The sequence below is a fragment of the Gorilla gorilla genome, chromosome 20, assembly GCF_029281585.2.
Source record: "Gorilla gorilla gorilla isolate KB3781 chromosome 20, NHGRI_mGorGor1-v2.1_pri, whole genome shotgun sequence".
In the NCBI taxonomy this organism is placed as follows: Eukaryota; Metazoa; Chordata; class Mammalia; order Primates; family Hominidae; genus Gorilla; species Gorilla gorilla.
In genome coordinates, this window is record NC_073244.2 from 58442017 (window position 1) to 58460483 (window position 18467).

The following is an 18467-nucleotide window of genomic DNA, read 5'->3' on the forward strand; positions in this document are numbered from 1 at the left end:
TGATTTTGTACAGATGCTTCCTTTAGGTATTTCAGAGGATATGTGTAAACATGCTTTAGATATTCATAAGCATCTTATAATTTTGTTTATGTAAGCAATCTCCTAGAAAAGTAGAGGATGGGAAAGGTTTGTTTTTCTTTCCCGTGGATACCTTGCTTGTTCCTGCTGAATTCTAGAACATGGCATCTTTAGGAACATGCCATTATCTGGAGGCAATTGCCTACAGTCATTGAGATTTTTCTTTTTAAAATGTAGTTTTTGCATATTACATCTAGTCACATTTTGTTTCCATAGAGGGTTTGGCTTTCTGGGATATCGGAAGGAAGCTATGGATGTTTGGAAAAGGTCTGTGACCTTTTGAGGTTATCATCACAGGGGACAATTGCACTCTCCCATTCATTGCTCCCTGGTGTCAGTCAGAATAATGCGTGGTGGTCTGACTTCCAGTGGCACTTCTTATGCAATAGGCTTACAAAAACATATTGAGGTCATGGCAAGCCTAGGTTCCCACAGACATAAATGAGATTCAGAAGAAAATTGCTCTGTTCATTTCAGATTCTCCTCTTTGTGATTGTCTTGAGAGAATGTTCATTTGGCTGCAGGTTCAGTGCTTGCACAGTTATATTGGAGTATCTAAGTAAACTGCAGTACAGCATAAACTGTCGTAGCTGGAAAGTTGCTAAAGACTGTAAGCCATAACAGTTTGTTTAACTTAAGCTGTTAAAACTTTAGGTTCTTTAAGGTGCCATTTTTTTGGCCACATTCTGTGGTTCCCCATAGCCTTCAGGAAGGAATTCAAACTCTTTTTTTTTTTTTTTTTTTTTTTTAAGATGGAGTCTCGCTCTGTCGCACAGGCTGGAGTGCAGTGGCGTGTCTCGGCTCACTGCAAGCTCCACCTCCCGGGTTCACTCCATTCTCCTGTCTCAGCCTCCTGAGTAGCTGGGACTACAGGCGCCCGCCTCCACACCCAGCTAATTTGTTGTACTTTCAGTGGAGACGGGGTTTCACCATGTTAGCCGGGATGGTCTCGATCTCCTGACCTCGTGATGCATCCGCCTCGGCCTCCCAAAGTGTTGGGATTACAGGCGTGAGCCACCGCGCCCAGCGAAGGAATCCAAACTCTTAAAGTGGTTTGATCCAGTCCCTGGTTCCTTGCTAATGCATCTTACCCATTCTTTCCCCACACACACTTTGTTCCAGTTGGTTCTCCCAACTGGCAGTGCTTTTTTTCGCGGAGGGAAGGGTCTGTGCACACTCTGTCCCTCTGTCTTAAATGCACTTCATACTTCAGGTCTCACCTGAGATGGAACTTCCTACAGAAAGGCTTTCCCGAATCTGAAAGGCTGGGCTTGGGGACCTTTTAATATGCTGGATCATCATTCAGTTATTGATTCTTTCAGTGAATATTTGTGTCAAGCACTGTGTCATAGGCTGAGGACACAGAATAGAACTAAACAGGGGACAGGCCTCACAGAGCTTGCATTCTTGTCAGGGAAACCATCTCATATTTACACACTTAATTTTTTTTTATTTGGAAATGATTGAAAACTTGTAAAAATAGCACAAAGGAATATCCTATATGCTTTACCCAGATTCATCTATTTTTTTTTCAGATTCACGTGTTGTTAACAATTTACCACCCCATTTGTGTTCTTACTCTTTCTGTATACATAATTTTTCCAGTGGGATCAGTTACGTACATTATGGCCCTTCCCCTCAAAATACTAAGGTGTCAGTTTCCTAAAAGTGGAGACATTTTCACATGATAGATTTTATAGATTTACATTGATAAAATATTTTATTTGGGAGGGTTTATCCTTCCTGCATTTCTTTTTTTTTCAATCTTTTTTTTACTGTGTTAAAATACACAAAACATAAAACTTGCCATTTTCATCATTTTTAACTATACAGTTCAGCGATATTAAATACTTTCATGTTATGCAACTATTTCTGTAACACTTTCCATCTTGTAAAACTGAAACTCTGTACCCATTAAGCAGTAACTTTTCATTCCCACTTTCCCCAGCCCCTGACAACCACTGTTCTACTTTCTGTCTCTATGAGTTTGACTACTCTTAAGTACTGCATATAAGTGGAATCATATAGTATTTGTCTTTTTGTGACTGGCTTATTTCACTTAGCACAATCAAGATTCAGCCATGTTGTCAGAATTTCCTTCCCTTTAAAGGCTGAATAGGCCAGGTGTGATGGCTCACGCCTATAATCCCAGAACTTTAAGAGGCCAAGGCAGGCAGATCGCCTGAGCCTAGGAGTTTGAAACCAGCCCGGGCAACATGGTGAAACCTCGTCTCTACTACAAATACAAAAGTTAGCTGGGCACGGTGGCTCATGCCTGTAATCCCAGCTACTCGGGAGGCTGAGGAAGGAGAATCACTTGAACCCAGGAGACGGAGGTTGCAGTGAGCCAAGATCGCACCACTGCACTCCAGCCTGGGCTACAGAGCAGGACTCTGTCTCAAAAAATAAAATAAAAATAAAGGTTGAATAATATTATATTGTATGTATATATCACATTTTGCTTATCCATTCATGAGTAGGTGGATACTTTGGGTTGCTTCCATGTTTTGTTGTTGTTGCTGTTTTGAGATAGTCTCACTCTGTTGCCCAGGCTGGAGTGCAGTGATGAGATCTCAGCTCACCACAACCACTGCCTCCCGGGTTCAAATGATTCTTCTGCCTCAGCCTCCCAAGTAGCTGGGATTACAGGCACATGTCACCACACCCAGCTAATTTTTGTATTTTTAGTACAGACGGGGTTTCACCATGTTGGCCAGACTGGTCTTGAACTCCTGACCTCAGGTGATCCGCCCACCATGGCCTCCCAAAGTTCTGGGATTACAGGCGTAAGCTACCGCGCCCGGCCCAGGTTCCTGTTTTTTGCAGTGGGTTTATAATTCATTACCATACTTAATTATTTTGGCGCTCAAATTGTCCCAGAGTTGGCCAGTGGGAGCCCCTTCAGGCTGGCTTCTGTGTCCTTGTGAGATCCTCCATCGTTTTTTTTCTTGCATAAAAAGATGTTCCAGGGTCATCTTGTCCCTATCCTGCCCTAACCCTGGAATCAGCCCTTTTTCCAGCGAGCCCTCACACCCTTGTTTTAGCACTTAGCACACTGTTTACTTATGTTTTCCTCCACTGGACTAGATTGTACCTCTCTGGGGACACATAGATGTGAGTTTTACTTGCTCTTATATCTTCACCCAGCACAAGGCCTGACACATGAGATGTTTACTAAATATTTGTTGAATAAAAAATTAATTTTTACTGTAGTTAATTGATTAAAATTTGGTTCTAAAATTATGATGCTGATGGGTTTTTTTTTTCCCCCATCTAGGAAGAAATGTTGGCTGTTTGGCGATGAGAGGTGGTGAACAGTGACCATACTGGTATACAACACTATGGGACCTGGCATTTTTGCTGCATGTCCAGCCCACCCCCACTAATAATGTAGGAAGCTGTCTGGTCCATTGGAAACACTAATCTGATCTCGGAAGTGGCTGATCGTGGCAGGATGTGTCGACGATGATGATGGCAAGAAAGCAAGATGTCCGAATTCCCACCTACAACATCAGTGTGGTGGGATTATCTGGGACCGAGAAGGAAAAGGGCCAGTGTGGGATTGGAAAGTCTTGTTTGTGCAACCGCTTCGTGCGCCCGAGTGCTGACGAGTTTCACTTGGACCATACCTCCGTCCTCAGCACCAGTGACTTTGGAGGGCGAGTGGTCAATAATGACCACTTTCTGTACTGGGGAGAAGTTAGCCGCTCCCTGGAGGATTGTGTGGAATGTAAGATGCACATTGTGGAGCAGACTGAATTTATTGATGATCAGACTTTTCAACCTCATCGAAGCACGGCCCTGCAGCCCTATATCAAGAGAGCTGCTGCAACCAAGCTCGCATCAGCTGAAAAACTCATGTACTTTTGCACTGACCAGCTGGGGCTGGAGCAGGACTTTGAACAGAAACAAATGCCAGACGGAAAGCTGCTGGTTGATGGTTTTCTTCTTGGTATTGATGTTAGCAGGGGCATGAATAGGAACTTTGATGACCAGCTCAAGTTTGTCTCCAATCTCTACAATCAGCTTGCAAAAACAAAAAAGCCCATAGTGGTGGTCCTGACTAAGTGTGACGAAGGTGTTGAGCGGTACATTAGAGATGCACATACTTTTGCCTTAAGCAAAAAGAACCTCCAGGTTGTGGAGACCTCAGCGAGATCCAATGTAAACGTGGACTTGGCTTTCAGCACCTTAGTGCAACTCATTGATAAAAGTCGGGGAAAGACAAAAATCATTCCTTATTTTGAAGCTCTCAAGCAGCAGAGTCAGCAGATAGCTACAGCAAAAGACAAGTATGAGTGGCTGGTGAGTCGCATTGTGAAAAACCACAATGAGAACTGGCTGAGTGTCAGCCGAAAGATGCAGGCCTCTCCAGAATACCAGGACTATGTCTACCTGGAAGGGACTCAGAAAGCCAAGAAGTTGTTTCTACAGCACATCCACCGCCTCAAGCATGAGCATATCGAGCGTAGGAGAAAGCTGTACCTGGCAGCCCTGCCATTAGCTTTTGAAGCTCTTATACCTAATCTAGATGAAATAGACCACCTAAGCTGCATAAAAGCCAAAAAGCTCTTAGAAACCAAGCCAGAATTCTTGAAGTGGTTTGTTGTGCTTGAAGAGACCCCATGGGATGCCACCAGCCACATTGACAACATGGAAAACGAACGGATTCCCTTTGATTTAATGGATACCGTCCCTGCAGAGCAGCTATACGAGGCCCACTTAGAGAAGCTGAGGAACGAAAGGAAAAGAGTTGAGATGCGAAGGGCGTTTAAAGAAAACCTGGAGACTTCTCCTTTCATAACTCCCGGAAAGCCTTGGGAAGAGGCCCGTAGTTTTATTATGAATGAGGATTTCTACCAGTGGCTGGAAGAATCTGTATACATGGATATTTATGGCAAACACCAAAAGCAAATTATAGATAAAGCAAAGGAAGAATTTCAGGAGTTGCTTTTGGAATATTCAGAATTGTTTTATGAACTGGAGCTGGATGCTAAGCCCAGCAAGGAGAAGATGGGTGTTATTCAGGATGTTCTGGGAGAGGAACAGCGATTTAAAGCATTACAAAAGCTCCAAGCAGAGCGTGATGCCCTTATTCTGAAACACATTCATTTTGTGTACCACCCAACAAAGGAGACATGCCCCAGCTGCCCAGCTTGTGTGGACGCTAAGATTGAGCACTTGATTAGTTCTCGGTTTATCCGGCCGTCTGACCGGAATCAGAAAAATTCACTCTCTGACCCTAACATTGATAGAATCAACTTGGTTATATTGGGCAAAGACGGCCTTGCCCGAGAGTTGGCCAATGAGATTCGAGCTCTTTGTACAAATGATGACAAGTATGTGATAGATGGTAAAATGTATGAGCTTTCCCTGAGGCCAATAGAGGGGAATGTCAGGCTTCCTGTGAACTCTTTCCAGACGCCAACATTTCAGCCCCACGGCTGTCTCTGCCTTTACAATTCAAAGGAATCGCTATCCTATGTAGTGGAAAGTATAGAGAAGAGTAGAGAGTCCACGCTGGGCCGGCGGGATAATCATTTAGTCCATCTCCCCCTTACATTAATTTTGGTTAACAAGAGAGGAGACACCAGTGGAGAGACTCTGCATAGCTTAATACAGCAAGGTCAACAAATTGCTAGCAAACTTCAGTGTGTCTTTCTCGACCCTGCTTCTGCTGGCATTGGTTACGGACGCAACATTAATGAAAAGCAAATCAGTCAAGTTTTGAAGGGACTCCTGGACTCTAAGCGTAACTTAAACCTGGTCAGTTCTACTGCTAGCATCAAAGATTTGGCTGATGTTGATCTGCGAATTGTTATGTGTCTGATGTGTGGAGATCCTTTTAGTGCAGATGACATACTTTTTCCTGTCCTTCAGTCCCAAACCTGTAAATCTTCCCATTGTGGAAGCAACAACTCTGTTTTACTTGAACTACCAATCGGACTGCACAAGAAGCGGATTGAACTGTCTGTTCTTTCATACCATTCCTCCTTTAGCATCAGAAAGAGCCGGTTGGTTCATGGGTACATTGTTTTTTATTCAGCCAAACGTAAGGCCTCTTTGGCTATGTTACGTGCCTTTCTTTGTGAAGTGCAGGATATTATCCCTATTCAGCTTGTAGCACTCACTGATGGCGCTGTAGATGTCCTGGACAACGACTTAAGTAGGGAACAGCTAACTGAGGGGGAGGAGATTGCTCAAGAAATTGACGGAAGGTTCACAAGCATCCCCTGTAGCCAACCCCAGCATAAACTTGAGATCTTTCACCCATTTTTTAAAGATGTGGTGGAAAAAAAGAACATAATCGAGGCTACTCATATGTACGATAATGCTGCCGAGGCCTGTAGCACCACCGAAGAGGTGTTTAACTCCCCCCGGGCAGGATCACCGCTCTGCAACTCAAACCTGCAGGATTCAGAAGAAGATATCGAGCCATCTTACAGCCTGTTTCGAGAAGACACATCACTGCCTTCTCTGTCCAAAGACCATTCTAAGCTCTCTATGGAACTGGAGGGAAATGATGGGCTGTCTTTCATTATGAGCAATTTTGAGAGTAAACTGAACAACAAAGTACCTCCGCCAGTCAAACCAAAGCCTCCTGTCCATTTTGAAATTACAAAGGGGGATCTATCTTATTTAGACCAAGGCCATAGGGATGGACAGAGGAAGTCTGTGTCTTCTAGCCCCTGGCTGCCTCAGGACGGGTTTGATCCTTCTGACTATGCTGAACCCATGGATGCTGTGGTGAAGCCAAGGAATGAAGAAGAAAACATATACTCCGTGCCCCATGACAGCACCCAAGGCAAAATCATCACCATTCGGAATATCAACAAAGCCCAGTCCAACGGCAGCGGGAATGGTTCTGACAGTGAAATGGACACCAGCTCTCTAGAGCGAGGGCGCAAGGTTTCCATCGTGAGCAAGCCAGTGCTGTACAGGACGAGATGCACCCGGCTGGGGCGGTTTGCTAGTTACCGGACCAGCTTCAGCGTGGGGAGTGATGATGAGCTGGGGCCCATCCGGAAGAAAGAGGAGGATCAGGCATCCCAGGGTTATAAAGGGGACAATGCTGTCATTCCATACGAAACAGACGAAGACCCGCGGAGGAGGAATATTCTTCGCAGCCTAAGGAGGAACACTAAGGTAAGACACCAGTCTAGGATTAGTCATAGTGTTTTGTACAGCGTCTCGGTGAGGGTTGATTGATGATGATTTTTCAAGGACAACCTATTCTGGTAAAAAAACTGCCCTGTGTGTGTATTTGACTTAACATAAAAAAGCAGTGCCTCAATTAGCTACCATTATTGGCAGCTCTCAAGTAGTTAGGACTTTGGATAGATAGTCTGAGTTGTTGTTGCCTAAAACAATAGTTAATTAATTAGCAAAATGAGGAGATAATGCAGAACTTGTCAGTGTCTTGACAAGTGGCCAAGCGCAGTGACAATACACTTGCTCTCCCTTCACTGAAACACCAGAACTCAAAACTGCTTGCCGCAGTCTCTCACTGCTAAACATAACATTTCATCCATACATCTCTTAAATGATCCTTCCTCCCTTGCTGATCTGTAAAGGTTGCTGCATTTGAGATTGGTGAAGAATTGGATGATGATTTGCACACACAAATCAGTGACGAGTCTTTGAGTACATAAATGAAAAAAGAGAATCTTGCCACTGAGAGTTATAAACCTGTCCCGTATTTGTTAAATTGGAATACCATCCAGTCTATTATTTTATCTTCAAGGGAGTTGCTGCTGCTATCAGTCAGAAACTCGGATTTTATTTAGGGATCACAAATGGTGCAGGGAGAGAAAAGAAAAAGTTAACTGTATACATTATAAACATTGGGCCTACTCGTCATATGTAGAGACAGGAGCAAATGAAGTCTTTTTTTTTTTTTTTTTTTTGAGACGGAGTCTCGCTCAGTCACCCACGCTAGAGTGCAGTGGCGCGATCTCCGCTCACTGCAAGCTCCGCCTCCTGGGTTCACGCCATTCTCCTGCCTCAGCCTGCTGAGTAGCTGGGACTACAGGCGCCCGCCACCACGCCCAGCTAATTTTTTTATTTTATTTTATTTTTTAGTAGAGACGGGGTTTCACCGTGTTAGCCAGGATGGTCTCCATCTCCTGACATCGTGATCCGCCCGCCTTGGTCTCCCAAAGTGTTGGGACTATAGGCGTGAGCCACCGCGCCCGGCTGCAGATGAAGTCTCTTATCCTGCGTAGAATTGTAGTTTGTAGTCTGCAGGGCAGAGAGCTGTAAGCAGTACTCTGTCCCCTTGGGTTTAGGCTTTGCGAAAGAAAAAGCGTTTCTCAACTTTTTCTTTTTCTTTTTTTTTTCCATTTGGAGTAGGGAGAAATACTCTTCCCCCCCACCCCCAATTGCCAAGGCTGATTTAGAAATACTGAAATACTCTTTACAGGCCAGGCGCCGTGGCTCACGCCTGTAATCCCAGCACTTTTGGAGGCCGAGGCGGGTGGATCTCTTGAGGTCAGGAGTTTGAGACCAGCCTGGCCAACATGGTGAAACCCTGTCTCTACTAAAAAAGTACAAAAATTAGCTGGGCGTGGTGGCAGGCGCCTCAGGAGGCTGAGGCAGGAGAATCATGTGAACCTGGGAGGCAGAGGTTGCAGTGAGCCAAGATCACGCCACTGTATTCCAGCTTGGGCAACAGAGGGAGACTCTGTCTCAAAAAAAAAAAAAAAAAAAAGGAAAAAGGAAAAAAATGTATATATATATAAATACTCTTTATTTTTTTCAGAAAAAGACATTTTGGTGACATGCCACAACAGAACTGTGTTATATAATAATCCTTGACCAGCAGATTATGATATATAAAAGGATTTTTTCACGTTAAAGCTTTTGCTACTCTCCCTCCCATGAAAGAACAGAGAACAGAGTTACTTGTCTGAAAGTATTGCAGGGACCTCTGGAAAGAAAGGTTGCCAGAAACTTTTATTATTACAAATCCTACCAAATCAGAAGGTTCTAGAATCCAGGCTGTCTTGAGAGCTGACAATCCTGACAACTCTGTTGTAAAATGTAATACAGAGGCCAGTTTGGCAGCCCTGCGGGCCCCGAGAGATGGAGGAACAGGGTGCCATCACCCTCCCACAGAAATTGCATCCACTTTGTGCTACATCCCATAGTAGAGAGTGTTCCTGCATTATCGCTGACCAGGAGCTTCCAGAGTTTTCTCACCTGTGCAGTGTCAGAAAGGGCAGAGTGGTTCTGTTCCCCTCCCCGCCTGTGCTGACTATTAATAAATGCCATAGGCATCCTCCTGTCTGATTTTCCTTTGCCTGGCTTTTCTACATGGAGTCCTTTGTCTGCCTCCAGTGTTTTCTCCTCCAAAGGTTGGTAGGAGGCCAACCTGTGGAAAGCATTGCTTATTTAGGAAGCCAGAAAACAGCCTGACTTGCCTCCGGTATTTTCCCAGAGCTCACCTATTTAATGATACTGGAATCCAAACATTTTGAACATTTCTTCTCTTCCTCCTCCTCTCCCAATGAAGACTGTTGCCAGAACGGCTTAAAAATGCTGACAGTCTTCTAATTTGTGGGGGTGTTTGCACACCTGGAAATTAGGAAGGTGGCATAATAGCATACTGAATTATAACTATATTCTGACTTCTAGCTACATTTTTAATACTTACTGAAAATGATGCTTTAAAAACACATTCCCATGCAAGCCAAGCTTTAAAGAGCACACACTGTAGTGGAGGCTCAGCAGAAAACAGCTGATCACAGTGCGCCTCTGAGATAGCTGTGTTCATGCTGGTAATGAGCACTTCCTAACCTGAGACTTCCTTCCCCGGGTTGCTGGGTCAGCGTGCAAGAAGTGGTCGGCTTCCGGTCTATCTTTAGCTATGTGGGCCACACCTCTTCAAGTCAAATAAAAATGATACTTCTGGCCCAAGAGCAATAGCGTGCCAGAAGTCAGTTATGGAGTATCCTTTGGAAAGAGTGACTAGAAGGTGAAATTTTCTTTTCCTGCCTTGGAAAATGGTGCTTTGAAATGAAGGTAGTTGCTTTGTCATCCCAGTGCAGAGATGAGCAAATCCTTTGCCGCTAGAGCAAACCTCCTATTAAAATTGCTGCAGTTCGGAACACAGACTGGCACTTGTTTTACTGGAAAAGCAAGATGCCATCAGGGGAGAGAAGGGCCAAGCCAACCCCTGTGTGGGAGATTTGGCCTTTGATTTTTATTGGCATGACAAAGCAATACAATATTTATTTGGAGGGAGGGGGCAGCTAGGCACTAGGATTTCAGTTGGTAAGGGAAAATACACTCAGTACCTCCTGCGTGCCAGGCACCATAGGGAAATGACACAGACCCTTCTTGCCCAGACCTTAGTACCCAGTTGAGGCAGCAAGACCTACACAGCCACTGAAAATAGGTGGCCTGCCCAGGGAAGGCTATGTGTGGGCATGTCGGGTTAGTTATGTTAGAGTAGGGTGTAGTGATTAGGAGCTCAGGCTCTGGGAATCTGGGCTACAGTCAACTCCAGCTCCTCCACTTCCTTAGTTGGACTTTGGGCATGTGAGTCACTTCTCCACATTCTTTCTGCAAAAGAGGGAGCACCTTCCTGATCAGGTTGTGAGAAATGAACACCGGGCGTAGTGCATGCTGGATAAGTGTCAGCTGTCATCATTTAACTAGACCCCAGAGAATGAGTGGAACTAAAGCAGTGGCATGAGGTAAGGAAGGACTTGAAGGTGGAAATATGCATATTGTATTCCGAGAAAGGAGAAAACTTGTCTGGTCTAGCTGAGGGCTTGAGGGACCAACATTATCCATCCCGTCTTTTGGAAGTTTTAACCCCATGCATTACTGAGCTGCTTTCTTGGTACTTACCCTAGCAACCACCCTAACAAAAAAATAGCTATGCTCTGGGTACTAATGTGATGCAGAAAAAAATCACTCAGTGCCCTTGGCTGATTTGCTAGATTAGGTCTCTACTATAAAACTGGAGTCGGAGTGAGGGAATCGCTTTCATTTCTCCTCATGAGAGTGCAGACTGTAAAGCTGACTCTCATTCTGGGTGCTTTTCCCAGCTGAACCATTTAGCAACCCACCCTCATAGTGGGAGCCTTCCGCACTCAGCTGAATGAAATTGAAAATCTACGATTGCACTTCAGTATGGTCCATGAATAGTGGCTTTGTCTGTAAAGAGTTGTTGTTGCACATGGTCTCTGTCTCCCAGTGCCATGCGTTTGCAAAGAGGAGATCAGGATCGGCAGGGTCTTATTTTAAAGCCAAAAAACAGGCTGGGGAGCCTTGTTCCACAAAGTATGCCTTTTGGTCACGCTGAAATGGCTGCATTTGGTGTGTTTGACTGTGGATTTAAAAAGAAAACATTATTGGCTATTTACCCTTCTATCTGATGTGTTCTTATTTTGGTGCTAAAAAAAAAAAGACAAAACAGAATGATAAAGAAAATCTTTCACTCACTGCAGCAACCACATGACAAGACAACCTATTGAAAAGCTAACCAATTCAATCATGCATTGTTTGGTCTATAAGGCACCAAGTAACCAGTTTGACAGTTTGTGTCCCCCCCTAGTGAATTGGCTTATTTCATTGGATTCAGTGAATTGGCTGGTTGTTGTGGCTTTGTGTGGACACAGCTCTCATTTTGTGAGGCCTAGAATGGAGTTAAAGTTTCTAGTGTGAATAAAAACCAGCTGGGGAATTGGACTGCTTGCTCCCCTGGGAGGGATGTTGAGTTTTGACAGACAAGCTGAATGCGATGAAATATGAGCTCTTTGTAACCTGCCTAGGAAAGACTCTCAGTGTGTGCTTCAGAAATAGTCCTACTCAATGAGCTTTGAGACCAAATACATACCTTGGTTTTAAAAATGGGGTGGGCACACTGACTTGACCTTGGATTTTCTGTTTCCTGAAAAAATTGTGTCTTTTAAACGAGGTACTTTTGTTTCCAAGCAGAAGTTCAGTCATTCTTTTAGGAAGGAGACATGCAATTCGGTGCGTGGGCATTCAGTGAGCACTTGTTTTATGCCCAACATTGTGCTGGGTGCCCTAGGTGTGGTAGTGACGTTAATCCAGCTTACAGTCTTGGGGATGTTAGGTTTTAAACATGTACTTGCATGCATTTTGAATATTACCAGAGGGAAGGTACAGGATACTAAGGAATTGTGTAACAAGGAAGTTTAACCTAAACTGCGGTATCAGGAAAGCTCCCCAAGGAAATGATATTTAAGGCTGAGACTTTGGAAGCTGAGGCAGACAAAGTCAGTGAGGATGGAAGCTTCATGGAGCTGAAAGAACCTCATGTGTTCAAAGAGTTGAAAGAAGCTTAGCGTGGCTGCTCTGGAGAGGTGAGGGGGACCTACGCCAAATAATAGAGGGCTGTGGCTACCACGTGAAGGGTTTTGTGTTTTTGTGCATTTATTGAATACTTACTGTGTGCCAGGTACGTGTCAGGCATTTTCACATCAATTTTTTATTTATTCCTCCTCCCAGTCTTAATGAGGTGATGTTTTTCATCCTTGATTTTGAGTTGAGGTAACTAAGGCTCAGAGAGATTAAACCTTGCCCAAGTGAGTGTAGCCACTGAGTGGAAGAGCTGAGATTCTGAACCCTGGTGTTCTGACTTCCACTTCCTGTGGATTTTCATCATCCAGTCTGCAGAAAAGTTGCTAATATTCAACAGTCAGGTGCCTATATTTAGACCACTCAATCAGTCCAGTCGATTTGTTCATTCAAACAAAAGATCTTTGATTATCTGAAAAAATCCATTTCTCCTCACTGCCCCCCAGAAGAGCACGGTGCTGTTTGTTTCTAGCTTCAGAGCCTAGTTGAGTAGAGGACAAAAAAGGCATGGAGACATTGAAATAGCAACTGGAACTTTGAGAAATTGTTTCTCACTGGTGTCACTCGATTCTCAGTTTATTTTAAGCCTGAAGAACTTCTGTAGTGTGTTTTTGGTGATAAAAATAGACTATCTTTAACTATCTGCCTTAGCTTACAGCACACCTGTTCTTAAAAAAAAATTACGATAGGCAACCCAAATCTGTTTTTAAAAGAACTGGGAATTGTGCTGATGCCTCACTGAGCCAACTTGGTCTCCTCCACCACCTGGTGATACTGAAATACCTTTGTAGGGACTCAAATTATTCCAGCTCTAGTCGGGAATCACCTTTGCTTATAAGGCAAACGCCTTCCAAATGGATTTTCTACAGCATTTGAGAGAAGCAAGCAATAAAAACTGACCCATAGCTTTGGAAAGTCCAAATTCAGTGTGTGTTGAACTTCAAGCAAGTGTTCATGAAAATGTACCTGGAACTAGTGGGCCCTCCTCGCTGTTTGGCTCCAGATCACACTGGCCACGAGTTGTCTTCTCGGGGGGGTGGATCCGCGGTCACCAGACTTCATGCCTTAATAGAGCAAAAAGCTATGGTCTGCGCTGGGCGCGGTGGGTCACACCTGTAATCCCAGCACTTTGGGAGGCCGAGGCAGGCACATCACTTGAGGTCAGGAGTTCGAGACCAGCCTGGCCAACATGGCGAAACCCCGTCTCTACAAAAAATACAAAAATTAGCCAGGTGTGGTGGCGGACGCCTATAATCCCAGCTACTTGGGAGGCTGAGGCAAGAGAATCACTTTAACCCGGGAGGCAGATATTGCGGTGAGCCAGGATCATGCTACTGCACTCCAGCCTGGGCAACAGAGGGAGACGGTCTCAAAAAAAAAAGCTATGGTCTGCATTTAGTTAGGTCCTGCAATAGGATGACATGTCTCCGTTTCTTTCTCCATTATTTAAGAAGATTAGGGATGGCAGGAAGGCCAGGACTTTGTGGTCCTTCCTGTTCATCCGTAAATAAAGATGCTCCAAGATGGTGAGTGACTGAGTGTCATGGTATTAACTGCCAGCTTGAAGGAGACCATATCTAAGCATTTGTGCTTTAATAATAGATTTTGTCAGCAAGAATACATCTGCCTTCAGGTTTTCTTTTAAACTTCGGTGTGGAATTTTTCAGAACCCAGAAGGGGGAGCACCGGTTAACCAAGAATACATTTGGAGCATAAGCAAATAACTTAATTAAAAAGGTCCTTTTGGAACTCTTTTGGAAATAGAAGAGAATAATTGCCAATCAGAAAGGCACGATGTTGAATACTGAATGCAAGAAAGTGGTTTAGGGAACAGCTGTAGTAATGCCACTTATGGAATCTTTCCGATTTTCTAAGACTCTACCAGTTACAGTTAGTCCATAGTATGCCACCACACAACTTGGCAAGCCATGGGTGTGACCCTCTGGGGCTCTGTGTATTGATTTCACTCTCATCCTCATTCAGATGGCACTGTCCATGTTCCAGACTACATTCCGTATATGGTGTTACCTGTTACTCTTTTTTTTTTTTTTTTTTTCTTAAAACATTAACACCGGGCACAGTGGCTCACACCTGTAATCCCAGCACTTTGGGAGGCCGAGGTGGGCAGATCACTTGAGGTCGGGAGTTCGAGACCAGCCTGACAAACATGGGGAAACCCCCTCTTTACTAAAAGTACAAAATTAGCCGGGCTTGGTGGCACATATATGTTAATCCCAGCTACTCAGCAGGCTGAGGCAGAAGAATCACTTGAACCCAGGAGGTGGAGTTTGCAGTGAACCGAGATCGCACCATTGCACTCCAGCCTGGGCAACAAGAGCAAAACTCCATCTCAAAAAAAAAAAAAAAAAATTTAAAAAAATTTTTAAAAGTTGGGGTCTCACTATGTTCCTAGGCTGGTCTCAAAACTCTTGGCCTTAAGCAGTCCTCCCATCTGGGCTTCCCAAAGTGTTGGGATTACAGGCATGAGTCACTGCACCTGGCTGGTGTTAACTGTTTTTTAAAAAGGCCAGACATGGTGGCTCACACTTGTAATCCCAATGCTTTGGGAGGCCGAGTTTGGCAGATTGCTTGAGCCCAGGAGCTTGAAACTAGCTTGGGCAACATGGCAAAACTCCGTCTCTACAAAATATTATCTGGGCGTGGTGGCACACACCTGTAGTCCCAGCTAGTTGGGAAGCTGAGATGGGAGAATCACCTGAGCCCAGGGAGGTCGAGGCTGCAGTGAGCCATGATTACACCATTGCACTCCAGCCTGGGCAACACAGTGAGACGCTGTCTCAAAAAACCAACTAGAAAACCCAGTTCCAATGCCTGGTTCCCCACCACCCCACCTGCTTCCAGTCCAATTAAATCAAAATCACTAGGGCTGGTGTCCAGGCACTTTGAAAAAAAAAAAAAAAAAGACAAAAAAAGGCAGTGAATCCAACAGGCTGGGTTCCGTTTTTTATTTCCTTTATTAGATGTGTTACCAAGCATTTAAAAGGTTTAAACGGCTATACTAGATGGTACAACTCTAGTGAACATATTTTCTGACTCTAAAATCTAGATAAGTAACTTTACATTTATAAGGTTGTTTATGGAGACCAAAAGAGAATATTTGAAGTTGACAGCGTAGGGTCAGTAAGTAGCCCTCCCTGCTGTTCCCACAGAAGATAGAATATTCTTACCTTTTTCCATTGTTGCATAGCTGGTACTTGCTCATGTGGTACCTAGATGAGCTTTGTTTATTGTGGATATGTCTTCTGTTACCAAATAGATTGGAAGTTCATTGAGGGCGGGAGACGACTTTAGTCCTAGTATTAGCTCTGCTGCCAGTTTGTTATGTGGCCTTGGGGTGATTCATAAATTCATTAAAAAAAAACAAACCAAGACTCTTGCCTTCTAGGAACTTAGCCTAGTAGAATATTTGTTGTATGTGTACGTAAATAACTGTACCTCATTCAGTACCTACAGAGGGAATTAGGACTTCATCTGGCGGTTTTTAAAAGGCTTATGATATAGTACTGCCAAAGTATGAACAAGGCCTTCTGAGCCTCACCTCCTCACACACTAGTGTGAGCAGCACAGTGTAAGGAGAAATGAGAATCTCTACGACAGAGATAGTCTGCGTCTCAGCTAAATTTGAGAAAATAGAAAGGAACATTGGCCCAGTACATTATTGGAAACTGTTTTTGTTCAGCAAATATATTGAGTGCCCACTGCACGTCAGGCTCTGGAACCCAACCATCTTCCCAGCTGATAGAAGGCCCTTCTTTTGGCTCTTACCTATCCCTTGGCTTCCATTCTACTCTTTTTCTTGCCCCAGTGGACTTGCACAGGGTCTGTGGACTGGGCTTACAGCCGAGTGGGGAGCAGAGGCAGTGACAGATGCAGCTTCCTACTCTGCCACAGTCGGGAGTTTCCTCCTTATGCCCTTGTGTCTGAAAAGCCGAGAGACCGGAGGTAGTTTCCAGGCACCATTTCTCCCCAGTGCACCACGGGCATAAACTATTATTTATAAACTTTGCCATGATTAATATCAAGACCAAAAATCAGGTGTGTTTTTAAGCAAACTATGAGGTACAAAGCAATGGACTATGTTGTTCATTTTTTTAAAATCAATCTAAAAGGCCAAGGTGAAGATGTTTCAGGCTGGCCCAGTCCTTTGTGTATGGCAGTGGCATTTCTTCATGGAGGAGATAGACCATGCAGGGGAAAGAGCATGGGGCTTTGGCATTCAAAGATCACCGTACACTAAGTGCTGGCTGTGAATCTCCATGAGTCTCTTGTTTTCTCAACTGTAAAATGGGTCTAAATAACCCTTACCTTGCAGAGTGGTCGTGAAGTTTTGAATAATTGTGCAGAGCAGCTACCACCATGCCCAGCCACTCCTAGGGAATCTCTATTCCATTTTTGACCCAGCTGGACTCTAAACTTAGAGGCGGCCGGGCACGGTGGCTCACACCTGTAATCCCAGCACTTTGGGAGGCCAAGGCAGGTAGATCACTGGAAGTCAGGAGTTCAAGAACAGCCTGGCCAACATGGTGAAATCCCGTCTTTACTAAAAATACAAAAACTTGCTGGGCATGGTGGCTCACGCCTATAATCCCAGCTACTCAGGAGGCTGAGGCAGGAGAATGGCTTGAACTGAGGAGGCGGAGGTTGTAGTGAGCCAAGATTGCGCTACGGCACTCCAGCTTGGGTAACAGAGTGAGACTCCATTTCAGTAAAAATAAATAAATAAACTTAGAGGCACACATGTGGAGATTGTTCTCAGGGCTTGAGTTCCTCTGGCTAGATGCTTTTTTCAGTTCAGCCTGCTAATAGGTAAGTGCCTCCGGAAGAAGATGGATGTTGGGTGTTTTTACTTTCTCCTTTTCAAGGACCTGTTGCTGAAAGTGCACCCAATAACTCCCTGAAGAGTGACACACGTCTGACTGGGGGCATGAGATATCTGGCAGGCCACTCAGGAGAATGGCATTTCCATCAGAAATATGCCCAGTAACCCTTCAGATGCCTGAAGTGTTGTTTCTATCAGCAGTCTGGCCCAGCTCTTGGCATGCACCCCAAACCCTGATTTTCTTACTAGGAAGGTTTAGAATTCATTTTGCAAGAGTTCCAATTTTGTGACACCCTAGAGAGCCTTCAGTTATCTCAAGGAGGTATTCTGAAATTCTGTAAACCAGAGTTTGTCTTAAAAAATAGGGAGTGAGATTGAATCCACGTCACTCAGCAAGGAGGTGGGGTGATGCTACTGCAAAAGCTTACCCTCCACATCCACTGTTGTAAATGGAAGGATTGAACTAAATCTTGGGCTCTTTGAGGTGAAAGAGATAGGAGCAGTTGTCTCAGTTAGCCTTCCGTCTCTCTTATCGCTCCCAATGTGACCCTTTGGAGCCATGTAAAAGAAGCCTGCTCTATAGTCAATAGGTAGCTCTATAGCTATTTGAAAATAGCTATCAGAGTGCCCCATTATTCTCTTAGCCAATTTAAAGTTCCCTGGTATTTTATATGAGTGGATCTTTATTACCTTTAGAAACCTTTGGAAGTCCTCCAGATAATCAGTGATCAGTGTGCCTTCTTTTTTTTTTTTTTTTCGAGACAGGGTCTCCTGCTATCACCCAGGCTGGAGTGCAGTGGCACAATTTTGACTCACTGCAGCCTTCACCTCCCCAGCTCAAGCAATCCTCCCACTGCAGCCTCTCGAGTTGCTGGGACTACAGGCATGCATCACCACACCCAGATAATTTTTTTGTAATATTTTTTGTAGAGATGGGGTTTCACCACGTTGGCCAGGCTGGTCTCAAACTCTGGCCTCAAGTGATCCGCCAACCTCAGCCTCCCAAAGTGCTGGAATTACAGGCATGAGCCACCAATCCCAGCTAGTGTGCTTTTATTCACTTACTCAGTCATCCATTTATTTATTCTTTCCATCTCAAGAATTTTCACTAGATTATAAGCCGTGGTGGTTAAAAGCACAGGTTTCGCAGTCATACAGACCTGACTTTGTCAAGTTACTTTTTCTAGGAGTTGGCCTCTATCAAATGGAGTTT

At 44.4% G+C, this 18467-nt stretch overlaps 1 protein-coding gene across 3 annotated transcripts in view; it reads left to right on the plus strand.

The window, feature by feature from the left end:
• Positions 1–18467, plus strand: part of ARHGAP35 (Rho GTPase activating protein 35) — a 143472-nt gene that overhangs the window by 53623 nt on the left and 71382 nt on the right. For all 3 annotated transcript variants that reach the window (XR_008673874.2, XR_008673875.2, XM_031004045.3), the window contains exon 2: positions 3356–7224. Coding sequence is in view for 1 of the 3 variants with exons in the window: in XM_031004045.3 (XP_030859905.1) it covers positions 3544–7224 (3681 nt within the window). In the remaining 2 variants the exon portion in view is untranslated. The remainder of the gene's footprint in view (positions 1–3355; positions 7225–18467) is intronic.